General features: G+C 35.8%; 1 protein-coding gene across 1 annotated transcript; it reads left to right on the forward strand.

The window, feature by feature from the left end:
* The first annotated feature begins 1,786 nt into the window (after window positions 1–1,786).
* On the forward strand, window positions 1,787–13,352 carry LOC139851663 (protein REDUCED CHLOROPLAST COVERAGE 1). Its single transcript, XM_071840760.1, has 25 exons — window positions 1,787–1,937; window positions 2,797–2,893; window positions 3,020–3,081; window positions 3,992–4,084; window positions 4,265–4,337; window positions 4,445–4,753; window positions 5,021–5,088; window positions 5,490–5,621; window positions 5,815–5,856; window positions 6,110–6,634; window positions 6,717–6,874; window positions 6,960–7,473; window positions 7,560–7,622; window positions 7,706–7,807; window positions 7,894–8,196; window positions 8,282–8,374; window positions 8,466–8,567; window positions 8,654–8,758; window positions 8,874–9,007; window positions 9,150–9,333; window positions 9,433–9,564; window positions 9,792–9,904; window positions 10,255–10,345; window positions 10,442–12,417; window positions 13,095–13,352. The coding sequence occupies exons 2-24, from the start codon at window positions 2,833–2,835 to the stop codon at window positions 12,287–12,289; spliced, it is 5,307 nt and encodes a 1,768-aa protein (XP_071696861.1). The 5' UTR covers window positions 1,787–1,937; window positions 2,797–2,832; the 3' UTR covers window positions 12,290–12,417; window positions 13,095–13,352.
* The last annotated feature ends 2,904 nt before the right edge of the window (window positions 13,353–16,256 follow it).

Here is a 16,256-nt window from a genome sequence, read left to right on the forward strand (position 1 = left end):
GGTTTGAGGATGGGAGTGTTTGTGTGGGTGAGAAATGAGCTCCAATGGAGTTCTAGGTCAGTCTTGATGACCCCAAACCGACCCTAATTGAAAAGACCAAAGTACCCCTCATTTAAACCTTTTAAAAAGGCTGAAAATTGCCTCTGCAGCAATCGGCGTGCCGCGCCATAAGGTGGAGCGCCGCTCCAAATAACTGGAAATTGTGGTCGAGCCCAAAACAGGTTTCAGCAACTTGTTTTGGCCATAACTTTTCGACCGTAACTCCGTTTTCGATGAATCAAATATCGTTGGAAACGTAATAAGATATTCTATCCAATGGTAAGGCTTTGAAACATCAACTCAAACTTTATTTGGGGTTGAAAAGATACGTACACACCTTGTCACTTCGGACAACGTCCAGTTTCCTTCGACGTTCGAGCAAGCAACACGTACACTTCATACACGCATCGTACACCATAAATACATTATGTACAATAAATATTTGGGTCTTACAATATGTTTCCTCCACATAAAACGATACCAGTTTCTTTCATCAGCTGGAAGCAATTGTGAACCAATATAGGTAAACCTTTCACTTCTTGGAGTCTCCTTAATGCGGAAGATCTTATAAGCATTTTTCTTGATGAATGTATTTCTTAAAGTCATAAAGTTGAAATGCCCCGTTCATATCGATTATAAATGTTACATAAGAATTGATTTCATTGCGAGGTATTTGACCTCTAAATGATACATTTTACAAACATTGCATTCGTTTTTAAAAGACAAACTTTCATTTCATCGAAAGTTGACAGGCATGCATACCATTTCATAATATATCCAAACTATAGCTGACTTAATCTGTCATCTACTTAATAATAATCTTGATGAACTCAACGACTCGAATGCAACGTCTTTTGAAATATGCCATGAATGACTCCAAGTAATATCTTTTAAATGAGCAAATGCACAACGGAAGATTTCTTTCAATCCTGAGAATAAACATGCTTTCAAGTGTCAACCAAAAGGTTGATGAGTTCATTAGTTTATCATAATCGATCATTTCCATAATTTTAATAGACCACAAGATTTCATTTTTCATAAATAACATTACACTCGCAAGTGTATAAAAATCATTCATATGGTGAACACCTGGTAATTGACATTAACATAATGCATATAGAATATCCCCCGCATACTCGCAAGTATGCTATAAATAGGCAATCACAATCACCATATAAATCGAAGTACTAAAGCAGTTCAAATTCTCTGACTGGGGCTGGTCAGTGCCCGTAGATCTACCTTTAGGATTCGCGTCAATTAGGGTGTCTATTCCCCAATTCTTAGGCTACCAAGCTAAAAGGGGCGATATTCGATTTCAATAATCCAACCATAGAATGTAAATTTTTTGAGTACTTGTGTCTATTTCGTCAAACATTTATAAAAGCAGCGCACGTATTCTCAATCTAAAAAAATATATATTGCAAAAGCATTTAAAAGAGAGCAAATGAAACTCAAACATTTATTAATACATTATCCAATTAAAAACTATAGATTTTATAATAATACAGTAATAAACAAATAAATAAATAAAAATTGACACTAATATGTCCAAAGTAAGAATGATAGTTGCTGTATCAAAAGCAGATAAATCCATTCTATATATCTGGCCATTTAATCTCAGCCCTTCCTTCCTTATCACTCATTCCCTCATCTCAATTCTCTATAACTATTATATCTTCATAAATCTTATTTCAGTTTTTTCAATATCTTTTATGCTTCTCCATTGCTTGTTATCTTTACCCACTTACACACATTTATTACACACATAAAACCCTAAAAAACACACACAAAAAACCCTACAATTATATCATTGGTTCTGTTTTTTACTCTTACCTTCTGAGTGACTGGATATTTATTGAACTTCAGAGACTTTATTGCTCTCTACTATCTTTTTTCTGGTAATTGTGTTCAATATGGACCTTTTTGTCATTTCACAAATAACATTTTTAGATAAAACCCATTAATTATACGTTGTAAATTGTCCAAAAGTAGAAAGTTTTGCTCGTGTTTAGTCAATTTGCTCTGTTTTTCGTTGTAAATTTGTTAAATTTTAGTTTCAAAATTTTCTTTTTAGTTCATTATTAGGCCCGTTTTCATGAAATATGCATCAAATGATTTTCATGTATTGAATTCGTATTGAGTTCATAAGGCATACTGATTTTATTTCACAATTCAATTCAATTACATGTTTATACAAAAAATCGTCAGTTATTTTTCACAACCTTATCTTATTAGTGTTTTCCTTTTTTTGGTATTGTATTCACTGCATATCGAAGTTCATAATCTTTAATCGCGATATCTTGGTTCAATGGTTACTTTTGTTATTTCACAATTCTGTGACATTTTCCGGATATTAATTGATTCATTATACTTGACAATGAAAATGAAATTAATAATTTTCTTTGATTGAATTCATTTAATGTTAATTTGTATTTGTATTGGCTTATTGCTATAGAAAATTCCGACCACCTTGGTCATTTTTGTCATCTAAAGATTTCATCACATTTACTAAAAATAGACAATCAAACGTATACATACATGGGTTAATTAAAATAGTAAATAGTAAATTAATAGTGTTTTTTCTTGGTAATAAACCGAGTATAATATAATATAATATAATATAATATAATATAATATAATATAATATAATATAATATAATATAATATAATTTAAATTCTATATAGACATACATTATTTAATTCATTTTATTTTTAATCTTATTACTCGTATTATTTATTATTTTAATTTTAATTCAGAGTTTGAAAACTACCGGAAGCTTAAGCATTTGAATAATGGCGCCTAAGAATGGACGTGGTAAGACAAAGGGAGATAAGAAGAAGAAGGAAGAGAAAGGTAAAAAGTTCTACTATTAATTATATTAATGACTTTTAAGAAAAAAAATTAAACTAGTAATTAAGTATTATTTAATTAATTAATTTTCAAAATCATTAAATCATTTGAAGAATATGTGACTTGCAGTTCTCCCAGTTGTTGTGGATATAACAGTTAATCTTCCTGATGATACCCATGTCATATTAAAGGTTTGTACTTCCCCTTTATCCTTTTCTTTTTACCTTTTTACCCTTTTACCTTTTTATTGGAACAATATTTTATTCTTTACTATTTATATTTATAAAAACTGCAAGTCAAACAAAAGTTTAGCTGCTAAAGTACAACATAATTCTGCAGGTCTTATGTGGAAGTAAATCAATTTAATAATTTTGAGTTGTATATTTAAGATGTTTTCATCTTTGTGAAACAAACAATCAGTTGTGAAACATTCATGTTATATCGTAAATATGAAAGTGTGGTTTGGATGTACATAATTATTGGCTAATTTATACTTGATATTCATACAAATGTGAATAAGATACAAATATACCAGTTAGCATGTTAGATAAGAATTTGAAGGTTTTGAAGATAATGTCAAAAGCATCATTACCAAAACATTAGAAATTGTTCGACGTAACAAGTCTACCTCAACACAGACGTGTTATCTATACAGTATGACTAACGTTAAGATGTTTACAAAAGATTTCAGACACATACAATTTACCAACGCTACCTTACAAACAACAGGTATACAATGTTACACGTAAACACGGTCACACAAGTCACATACGACATTTTAAAAATCGATTTTATTTATTTAAAAAAAGTTACATACAATTTTATTCTATATTTAAATTGTTAAAAAATGTATATGATTCAACCATCTAGCAAAAAGTTAACCATACTAGAACAAATGCATATACTAGGTTAAGTACCTTGCAATTCTATGGTAAGTTTGTAAGTGCTTGATAATATCTCAAACTATTTAATTTAATTTTAATTTAATTTAATATAATTATTAAGACAAGTAAAAGATTTTCAATTAAGTTTATGTAATTATTTATCTTTCTAATTATATTGATATATTGGTATTGATATATTGAATATTGATTGAAGCAGGGGATATCAACAGATCGGATTATCGACATACGTCGACTATTATCTGTGAACACAATAACGTGTAACATCACAAACTTTTCAGTATCCCACGAGGTTTGAATCTTGTTAGAATATATTTACTAAAAATATCCATTATTTACTTCACTTCAATTTTATAAAAAAAAAATATATAATTAATTATTCTATTATTTGGGCCACCTTATCTACTAAATTGGATCGATTGGCCCATTAACAAACTACACATTCTCCAATTTACCCTTATTATTCTAACAGGTACGAGGCCCACGATTAAAAGATACGGTGGACGTTGCCGCACTGAAGCCCTGCACGCTCAATCTCATAGAAGGTAATCCACCTATAAATCCTGCCACGTGGAAACAAGCCAAGTTGTCTCATCTAAATTCTAAATTACAATTTTATCCTCTCACTTCTATCTTTCATTCATTGCAACAGAGGACTATGACGCTGAAACCGCAACGTCACACGTGCGACGGTTGTTAGACATCGTCGCTTGCACGACGTCGTTTGGACCGTCGCCGGTAATCAAAGAGGATTCCTGTAAAAGTTCGTCGGAGACTAAAGCCGTAAAGAAGACGAACAAATCAAAGCGATCGTCGACGCCGCGAACCTCGCCACCGCCGGAACAACCGCCGTCCAAAGATAATTCCGTCGACGGAGAAGGAGAATTGAGCAATTCGTGCCCTAAGCTCGGTAGCTTCTACGAGTTCTTCTCACTTTCTCACCTCACTCCACCTATACAATGTAAGTTGATACGTACGTGTGGATAAATTCAATTCACATATCTGTACATACACATTTTGAATTACTGTCATCATCCGCTTACGTTGATATGCGTTCTAAGTACTTCTAACACGTGTTTAGTATAGCACTATTTTGTAATGAGTTATAGCTTTTAAATTATAATAAATAAATAAATAAATTAAAATAATTAAATTAAAAAAACTATAAATTAAATGTAATGTTGAATATAAATGTACACATACTCACATCCAGGCACAATGTTTACAGATGTAAGGAGGGCAACAAGGCAAGCAGAAGATGACATTATAGTCGATAATCATCTGTTTTCACTTGAAGTAAGGAAGTTTAACGTTTACGGTGATAGTTATTACTGTTAATATGCTAGCTGTATTATTTGTTAACGGATATTAGACGTAGACAATATCTTATCTTATGTAATATCTAGCATTAAATGTAGGCATATCTATCCATATCTCATAAGGAATATGAGATCAGATCATGTACTATATATTTGGCATATCAGATCATGATTCTTATTGATCAAAGAGGCCAAATATATAGTACATGATCTGATCTCATATCCCTTGATTTTAGGGATCCTACATTTAATATGAGATATGGATAGATATGCCTACATTTAATGCTAGATATTACATAAGATATTGTCTACGTCTAATATCCGTTAACATTATTTACATTAGTAATAGTAAATTAAATTCAAATTATATGGTAAAAGGTGAAGCTGTGCCAAGGAAAGCCAGTCCATATTGAAGTTTGTAGAAATGGATTCTGGAGTATCGGGAAGCAGCGGATTTTATGTCACAACCTTGTCGATTTGCTTCGGAGACTTAGTCGAGCATTCGATAATGTAAGTTTATGAAAATGTATTTTAGGCTCACGTAATTTATATCGAGTTTGTGTCCGTACACATGATGTGGTTCCCTAGCTTTGTTTACTCTATGTTTAAACAATTATACGTATAGAATTCATCTGTTGTGAGTACCAAACATACTTTTTCTTTGCTTTGCTGTCCATCTGAACAAATGATACATACTTTTCAGGCTTACGAAGATCTCATTAAAGCATTCAGTGAAAGAAACAAGGTATGGTTCTGAAGGTCTATTAGTTTAGGTCTTTCTTTTGATAATCTGTACACATCATTGAATGTTTGTTAACAGTTACTTAACTCTGCAGAATGTTTGTTAACTGTTACTTAACTCTGCAGAAGTTTAAGTCTTTCTTTTTTGATAATCTGTACACATCATTAATATTAATACTTCAATTCTTTTTAATGTCTGCAAAAGTTAGCGTTTTCACATAATGAATGTGTGTTAATATTTACTTTACTATCTACAGTTTGGGAATCTCCCTTTCGGTTTCAGAGCCAACACATGGCTCATACCTCCTGTTGCAGCACAATTTCCTTCAGTTTTCCCGCATCTTCCTGCAGAGGACGAGAGCTGGGGTGGAAATGGTGGCGGTTTAGGAAGAGATGGCAAAAGTGATTTGCATCCTTGGGCTAGTGAATTTTCACATGTTGCGTCTATGTCTTGTAAGACAGCTGAAGAGAGGCAGATTCGAGACAGAAAAGCTTTTCTACTTCATAGCTTATTTGTCGATGTTGCCATTTTCAAAGCGATTTCAGCTATTCAGCACATAATGGAAACCCCAAATGTGAATTGTTTAGATTTAAGCGGTGAAACTATACATACAGAGTGTATAGGGGACTTGAGAGTCACTGTATCTAAAGATTCCCCTGATGCTAGCTGTAAAATAGATACAAAGATTGATGGGTCCCATGCAACTGGGGTGCAAAAAGAGAACTTGATGGAGAGAAATCTTCTTAAAGGGATCACTGCTGATGAGAACACCGCCGCTCATGTAAGAACTTTTAAGTATGTCATTATGTTTATAATTAGTTAAACTAATACTAATGTTTCAACTTTCAACGTTTGAAAACCAGGATATTGCTACTTTAGGTGTTGTTAACGTAAGGTATTGTGGTTATACTGCTGTTGTGAAAGTTGAGGAGAGAGATGATGACAAGAAAGTTTCTCCATTGCCATACATTGAGCTTCTTGATCAGCCGGATGGAGGGGCATGTGCCCTCAATATCAGCAGGTTAAATCTTTACCTGCTAACATATGTTTTTACATTTTGTGCATTTGTCAGTTTGTGTTCACACTCTAAGCCTATTTTCTTGCAGTTTGAGGATGTTGTTACATAAGAAAACTACTTCACAACAGACTAATGTTATTCCTCAATTAAAAAGATCTGAAAGTGAAGAGCTTATAACGTCCCAACTTTTTGTTGAGAAGCTTATAAAGGAAAGTCTAAGTAAGATTCAAGAAGAATGTGTCACAAGTGATGACTTTACAAGATGGGAACTTGGAGCTTGTTGGATACAACATTTACAAGACCAAAAGAAAACAGAAAAAGACAAAAAAGCTACTAGTGAAAAGGGGAAGAATGAGATGAAGGTTGAGGGGCTCGGGACGCCTCTCCGGTCCCTCAAAAACAAGAAAAAAGATTCAGAGAGTAACAAAACGGAATCAAAAGCTGTTGATGCTGTCAATGGGGAAATGGAAAATTCTATATTAGACTCTGCAGAATCTCAAATTGCGATCAATGTAAATGATAATGAGGTTGCTTTAAAGAATTTGTTATCTGATGCTGCTTTTACTCGGCTTAAAGAGTCAGACACTGGACTTCATTGCAAGGTTCTACTAGTGTTTTATGCTTGAAACAATTAAATTGTCACATAGAGTGTGTTGTATATTATAATAACTTGTTTTGCTATGTGTAGTCTTTGGTGGAGCTGATTGACCAATCTCATAAGTATTACAATGAAGTTGCTCTTCCAAAACTGGTAACACAATGCCATAAATATCATCCGTTTTTTCTTGACTTACACTACATAGATGTCATATTTGACACCTTTATTATAAGCAGGTTGCAGATTTTGGCTCATTAGAACTATCACCAGTTGATGGGCGAACTTTAACTGATTTTATGCACACACGAGGTCTCCGCATGCGTTCTCTAGGACAAGTGGTTAGTGTCTTGATACACCTTTTATCAATCTTCGTCTATAAAGGAGCTATCTTTTTTACTTTAATGTTACTATTTTTAATTTTTAGGTTAAGCTTTCAGAAAAATTATCGCATGTGCAATCTCTGTGCGTACATGAAATGATTGTGCGGGCTTTTAAGCACATTTTACAAGCAGTGATTGCTGGTGTTTCTAAACCTGAGGAAATGGCGGCTGCAATTGCTGCTGCATTGAATCTGATGCTAGGGGTCCCTGAAAGAGAGCAAGCTGTTAGTCCTCTAATAAAAACATGGCTAGAAATTTTCTTGAAAAAGCGATATGATTGGGATCTTGCCACCTTTAACTACACAGAACTCAGGAAAATTGCTATCCTACGTGGATTATGTCATAAGGTAATCCAGATCTTAATGTACCCTCTTTAAGCATCATTAACATTGTTGACCATGATTTTAAACTACTGAGAAATTGGTTTTTCAGGTTGGTGTTGAGCTGGTTCCAAGAGATTTTGATATGAATTCTCCTCACCCATTCAAAAAACAGGATATCATCAGCTTAGTATCAGTTCATAAGGTGATAAATCACACCATTAGATGATTGTAGCGGATAATATCTGATTGGCCATTGGCTACATTGTCTGATATGGATTTTATGTTTGTTGCAGCAAGCAGCATGTTCATCTGCTGATGGACGCCAACTACTAGAATCATCAAAAACTGCTCTGGACAAGGGAAAGCTCGAAGATGCTGTTAGCTATGGGACAAAGGTACTTCACTTCGACATATCCTGAAAATGAACCAACCACAATTATTGGAGTGTGTCCTTCATGTTATTATTTATCTTTTGTTTCAGGCTCTCGCAAAGCTTGTGGCAGTGTGTGGTCCATATCACCGAATAACAGCTGGAGCTTACAGCCTCCTTGCTGTTGTTTTGTATCACACTGGAGACTTCAATCAGGTCTTGATTCATTATAAATGTGAAAATTAAATTTTAATTCATTATAAATGTGAAATTTAAATTATAAATAGTTTTCCATGTTTGTATGTCCCTTACCTGCCTAAATTATTTACAGGCCACAATCTACCAACAAAAAGCTTTGGACATCAATGAGAGAGAACTTGGATTAGATCACCCAGATACCATGAAAAGTTATGGGGATCTTGCTGTCTTCTATTATCGCCTTCAACATACAGAGTTGGCCCTCAAGTACGTTTCCTTTTTCGTATTTCAAAGGATTATAATCTATTTCATTTTATCTGTCACACTAAACTCCCATCATGCTTATTGGGATAGAGGATATAATTGTTTTTCTCTCTTTGCTTACTATGCATACCTTCTATAACATCAGGTATGTAAAACGGGCATTGTATTTGCTACATCTTACGTGTGGGCCATCACATCCAAATACGGCTGCAACATACATCAATGTCGCTATGATGGAGGAAGGTCTTGGAAATGTTCACGTAGCCCTCAGATATCTCCATAAAGCTCTCAAGTGTAACCAAAAGCTACTTGGACCAGACCATATTCAGGTTAGTTACATCCTCTACATACGAAACACGAGTTCTTATTGTTTATGTCTAAAAAAAACAAGACTAACCCGACACTTTATGCTTATTGCGTTTTTGCAGACTGCTGCAAGTTACCATGCGATAGCTATTGCACTCTCTTTAATGGAAGCTTACCCTCTGAGTGTTCAACATGAACAAACAACTTTGCAGATTCTACGTGCGAAACTGGGCCCTGAGGATTTACGCACACAGGTACTTCCACCCTCTGAATGTCAACTTGAATGTATTCTTCTTCAATACTTGGCTTAATACATTTTTTATTTTGGTCAGAATTGTAGAAGCATCTTACTAGAGTTTCACTGATTATTATATTTATATGTATAATTATCATTTGTAAAACTTTTTGTGGTAACTATGTTTTCATATAAAAATCCTAGATTTTCTAAATAAATTTGTAACCTAAAAATTAATAACTGCAGGATGCTGCTGCATGGCTGGAGTATTTTGAATCCAAGGCGCTTGAACAGCAAGAAGCTGCAAGAAATGGAACTCGTAAACCCGATGCATCCATAGCTAGCAAAGGTCATCTTAGGTATGTTATTAGTCTCTTTGGCCCCGTTTGTTTACAATTTAATGGACTTAATAGTATAAAATCTAATAACAGCAGTAGCGTTTGTTTTTGACTATCGAAAATAATGTGTCTTAATAACTTAAGTCATGAAGTTGTGAAATTCCGGTGAATTTAGTAATTTTAATCATTTAGACGGTTATTCAGCACATAAAACAAACAGCAGTTATTTTATCCATCACTTATTCCCCATAGACATCATATATTCATTCAGACAACCAGACTTAATAAAAATAGAAAACAAACAGGGCCTTTAACAACATCTAAATGTTTGATTTGTTTATATGACACTACCACTTTATTTCTGTGGGCAGTGTATCAGATCTGCTTGACTATATTAATCCAAGCCAAAATGGCCAAGGGACAGATGGTGCCGGATTAAAAAGGAAAAGCTATATCCAGAAGGTACTTTGTCTAAACATAATACACTGTATATCAAACAAATATTTGAACTGTATAATCTTCTTAGTATGTATCATATGTTCTATGTTCTGTTTCCAGTTGAAGGTGAAACCTTACCAAACCTCGGAGATGGATAATTCGGATGACATCTCATCTAAAGATCTTGTAAAAGAAGTTTCAAATGAAGTGAAAGAAGAGCCCAAGGCCCCGCCACCCAAGCCTGAACACGAAGAAGTGATAAATGAAGAATTTGATGCTCCACCTCTTGACTCGGGCCCACTTACCAAGGAAGAACCGACTGAAGAAAAGCTGATTCCACCACCGGAGGAATCTGTTGAACAAAAACCCGTGTTTGCCAATGATGATGTCATTCCTGAAGTAGAAGAAGGTTGGCAGCCGGTTCAAAGACCAAGATCATCCGGCTCATATGGACGACGATTGCGCCAGAGGAAAGCAGCTATGAACAAAGTTTATAGTTATCAAAAGAAAGATTTACTTCATGATTCTGAAGATAAACTGAAGAATAACAACTTGCAACATGGCAAGTATCACTTCATAAAGAAACGAGCAGGGTATGTTGATTACCACACCGCAAAGGCCCCCTCTCAAAATCATAAATTTGGACGGAGAATTGTTAAGGCTTTGACTTACAGAGTTAAATCATCTCCTTTAACTGCTACAGAAGAAACCTGTACAAACAGTAAAGAAGAAGCTAATTCTTTATCTGAAGTGGCCCCCACGAAAACAGTAAAAGAAGTAGGACATGTACAACAAAGAAGTTCGTTAGTTAGTATTGGTAAATCTCCTTCTTACAAAGAAGTAGCCCTGGCCCCGCCAGGTACCATTTCTATGTTGCAGTTTGAGTCACAGAGTGATACACCTGATGATAAGGAAATTGATAATGGTATCAAACCAACAGAAATTTCTGAATCTGCAATTGAGGAAGAAAAGGTTGAGGCATTTGAGAATTTGAAAGACGAAACCGAAGATCTTGCGAAGACAGAAGACACTGCTCTGATACGAGACGAACAAACGGAGAACGTACCTGCAGATATAAACGTGAAGGAACATAATGAATCCACCTTTGTGGAGGTTGATAAGATAATAGACAAAAGTGTCATCGACATTCCAATTGTTTCCTCGGAAGATTCTAGTACCGATGTTAAACCTGCTGTTACTTCTCCAAACAAGAGGTTGTCTGCAGCCGCTACTCCATTTAACCCATCACCACCTGTTCGAGTTGCACCGATTCCCATCAACATCGGTCCTAACCCATGGCAAATGAACATGGCTCTTCATCCTAGACCTCCGATGGTTTCGTCTCCTCACCCAGTTAGCCCAAATATGATGCACCCCCACCCGATGCCTCTTATGTTCTCTCCACCATATACACAAGCTCCATCTTTACCTATAACCACCAGCCCGTTCCACCCCAATCATTTTGCATGGCAGTGCAACATGGGCTCTAATGGGCTACAGTATGTTACTGGGCCCGTTTGGTCCAATTGTCATCCAATGGAGTACTCCGTCTCACCGCCAGCTGTACGTCCCAGTTCTGATCCAAACGTGGACATGAAACCAGAACAACTAAATGGAAGTCTTACTGTTAATAATGGGGAGGAAACTAAACAAGAAGAAATTAATCTTGAAGCAACAAAAGTTCTTAGTGAAATTGTTGGGGTTAATTCAATTTCAAGTACTGGTGGTGATAATCATGTGCAAAGACCACCTCAAAAAGTTGAGAATGAGAAGACGTTTAATATTTTGATCAAGGGGAGAAGAAACCGCAAGCAGAAGCTGAGAATGCCGATTAGTTTGTTGAACAGACCGTATAATTCTCAGTCTTTTAAGGTCGTATATAGCAGAGTACTCAGACGAGGTGAAGGTTCACATTCTACTAGTTTTTCTTCTGAAGGAAATGAGACAGCTGCTGTTACTGCTACGTAAGCTTGTGTTTTGTGCACGTAGTTCCGTAATTTTTTCACGTAGACACTGGTTATGGTGCCTTGGGCTGTGCAGTTTTTTAAGTATGAAGTTACATGGATCACCAATCATCACTTCAGGAGAGTTTACAGGTTTGTTAATACCTGCATGCAATCTTCTTTCATGATTATTAATAATTAATATCTTTTACACTTCAATCATGGTCTTAAAAGTATCTGTTAGGAATGTTAAAAATATCTAGTATAAAATTATGTCATATTGAGAGCATCTTTAGTGGGACAACTTAGAGACCAACTTCTCTAGAGCAGATAACTTTCATGACCTGAATATATCATGGCACTTTGTTATCAATTATCTATGTATGAAATTACTTTCGGGCACTTAATACATTGGACTTCAGTAGTATGATTTTTGCTAGGAGTTTCATCTTGTTTGAAGAACAGAACATGAAAATTGCAACCACGATAAGATTTTGATAGATCCACTAATATTATGCAATATTTACTTGTATTATATGCATAAATAGTTGTACATGATGAGTGGATTTATCAATAATCATTATGGAAATATCATTAGCCATAATATTTCCTTATTCTGTCATTGTTAAAGGGTACGTTAGACATTTGACTTGTCAAAAATGTTTGTAAACCACGCTATCAAGCAAACATGACAAGTGTCTCAGTTTCAATAATGTAGATTTGTGGTTACACTTGTAGATGAGGCGTTAAAAAATCCTGCTTATAGTACGCTAATTGTCAAATCTTGATCCGATTCATCTCACTCACGAGTTGCTTTACACAATTTTCAGGTTCAAAAGCAGAGCGCTTACAGGGTTTTAGAGATTTGAAGAATGGAAAGAACACAGGTTTTAAGAAATTTTGAATTCTTGGTTCATGAAGACTAAATTGGGTTATAGTTTTTTCATTTGATGATTACATTGGATTTATTGTATATGATACCAATTTTGTTGAAACTTAGACTTGATTTAGACATAACTGCATACAAATTATCCTGGTGAACCATGCAAGATTGCTGCTGATACTAATAATAGAAGCAATTTCTAATCTATGCCATGGTTGTTTTGTTTATCTTTGTTCCAATTTATTTTTATTAGAAGGATTATATGCTAATGCTAGACATGAAAATCATTAATGCTTAACTATGCATATGCATTTTTCTCACTTGCATTTTTTGTTGCATATGCAATAAAATTGTGACTGGTGAAGTATTATGGAGTATATACCAATTATTGATTATTATTGTTGGTATATTCCTTTAGTGAATAAAAAAAACTTGTTGCCTTGTCATATGAAATATTAAATATTGAAACCTGCTACTATGTGCCTAAATTATTATTTTTAGGCACTAGAAGCAGTCTAGCAGGAGTATTATTATTTTGATGAAAAGAACTAAACGAATAATTATAAGTAACAAAATCTTAGTAATTTAACATGATGCAAAATCTTATTCTCAAGTAGCACATAATCCGTTCATTGTAAAGAAAGAAGTTATATTCCTTCAAACAGAGTTTATCACCTGCTAGACTAATTCCTATGCATGGCAAAAACTAAATACCATGTAGCAATTTACATAAGTTTGATTAATCACCATCCATTTCCTTTCCCATGCACTACACCTTTATTAGCATGCAGGTCAATATCACAACAGATCGAGGTTGTGTGATCCCTCAACAACTATAAAGCCATTTAGAAATGCCTATCTTCAGTGCCAGTTGTCCCAACCGCAAGTCGAATACCATAAAATCCTCCAACCCCAAAATGTGTCATGTAAATATGCGTCGTTGCATTCACAGGTTCCAGTTTTATCCAATAAGTTTTTGTTGAACTCATATGTTTCGTGGTTACTGTCATACCACCGACCAATCACACGTAGTGAGAAACTCTAAAACAAACGACATAAAAATATCTAGGCACTATGGCCCCAAACCATTTCCGTTTGTTGTCCATAATCACAAGCCTTTGAAATTCTTTAGCCGCATAGGCCATAGCTTCTTATCAGCATCCATATCTTCAAAGCCCTGAAGTTGTCATGTTAACTGTATATTAACGTTTTAATCATTTGCTTTATTTCTCAAGTACTCTGAATTGTCGTGAAAACATTTATGTCTTTCACCTAAAGACAACAAGAAATTTTGTCAACAAGCATTTGTGTGCTATAAAGCCAAGGGAAGTTGCACCCTCCACGTCATCAAGAAAGTCCCACAACTCCGGCAGATGCATCCACTTTCAGCGTATGCATCACTACGTGGACCCACATATGAGACGTCAGACAACGATCCCAACTGATCCACTTGCTTCTTAGAAAAAACAATAGATCCACTGATGATATATTATCGAGTAACCTTCATCTCAAATCCTTGCTACGACCTTGTTCATAAGTTAGTAATTTAGCTACCACGTTTGATTGTCGAGATTCAATTTGGTCCACCACCTTAGGGAATTAGAAAAGAAATTATATGTTATGAAGTGCATAGCAATGAAATTATTGAATTGATAAACTGAATCGTACATCATGCCTCATATAAATACTAATACATGTAAAACCCTAGTAGTGACATGGGCTAAGCCCAATACATAAACAGATGGGCTAAATATAGTCTAACATCCCCCCGCAGTTGGAGCGGGAGTAGAGCGGACGCTTAAACTGGATCTGAACTCGTCAAACAATGCATACGGAAGTTCTTTGGTGAAGATGTCAGCAAACTGATATCTGGATGGCACGTGAAGAACCCGAACCTGCCCCTGAGCAACAAGATCGCGCACAAAGTGAATGTCGATCTCAATGTGTTTGGTCCGCTGATGCTGAACCGGATTAGTAGAAAGGTAGACCGAGCTGACATTATCACAATATACCAGAGTAGCGGAGGTTAGAGGACAATGAAGCTTACAGAGGAGATTACGAATCCAACAGGTCTCTGCAACAGCATTGGCAACCCCACGATACTCTGCTTCGGCACTGGAGCGAGAAGGCGTGAGTTGCCGTTTTGATGACCATGATAAAAGGAAGTTGCAGTAGATCGTCTGGTAGTTGGATAACCGGCCCAATCAGCGTCAGAGTAGGCAACCAAACTAGTGGGAGATGATGAATATAGCTGTAAGCTGAAATCAGTAGTGCCCTGTATGTAATGAATGATCCGTTTGAGGGCGTGCATGTGCTGTTCCCGAGGATCGTGCATGAAAAGACAAATCTGCTGAACTGCGTATGAGATGTCTGGACGAGTGAAGGTGAGATACTGAAGAGTGCCTGCAAGGCTCCGATAGAGAGTCGGATCCTTGACATGATGTCCATGACTAGTAAGCTTAGCACCCGGTTCAACCGGGGTCCTGCAAGGATGGCAATTGGGCATGTCGGCTCGCTCGATAATCTCGACGGCATATTGTTTCTGAGAGAGAAACATGCCAGCTGTAGTGCGGGTGGCCTGAATTCTAAGAAAGTAGTTCAAGGGACCCAAATCAGTCATAGCAAATTCCTTATGTAAGGAAGAAATAATCCGCAGAAGTAGACTAGTAGAAGAGCAGTCAACACAATATCATCGACATACAGAAGCAAATAGGCTGTATCGGATCCCCGGTGATAGATAAAGAGAGACGTATCACATCAGCTATGGTGAAAACCAATCTGCTGGGCATATCCTGCAAAACGCTGAAACCATGCTCGTGGAGCCTGTTTAAGGCCATATAGATATTTCTGCAATAAGCAGACATGATCCGGGTATCTGTGATCTCGAAACCCTGGTGGCTGATGCATATAAACTGTGTCGGAAAGCTGCCCGTGAAGGAAAGCGTTCTTGACATCCAGCTGTTGAACTGGCCAGTGTCGAGAAACCGCCAAACTAAGGACAGTGCGTATCGATGCCGGTTTGACAACCGGACTAAAGTCTCATCACAATCAATGTCAACCTGCTGATTGTGACCGTTAGCAACGAGTTGGGCCTTGTACCTGCTCAAAG

This window comes from Rutidosis leptorrhynchoides, chromosome 6, assembly GCF_046630445.1.
Source record: "Rutidosis leptorrhynchoides isolate AG116_Rl617_1_P2 chromosome 6, CSIRO_AGI_Rlap_v1, whole genome shotgun sequence".
Lineage (NCBI taxonomy): Eukaryota > Viridiplantae > Streptophyta > Magnoliopsida > Asterales > Asteraceae > Rutidosis > Rutidosis leptorrhynchoides.

Excerpts from the sequence above, each read along its gene's own strand:
- LOC139851663 (XM_071840760.1), top strand. The coding sequence starts at position 2,833 with ATGGCGCCTAAGAATGGACGTGGTAAGACAAAGGGAGATAAGAAGAAG. Across the intron at positions 8,568-8,653 it reads CTGTTAGCTATGGGACAAAG|GCTCTCGCAAAGCTTGTGGC; the intron begins GTACTTCACTTC and ends CTTTTGTTTCAG. Across the intron at positions 9,334-9,432 it reads TTGGACCAGACCATATTCAG|ACTGCTGCAAGTTACCATGC; the intron begins GTTAGTTACATC and ends GCGTTTTTGCAG.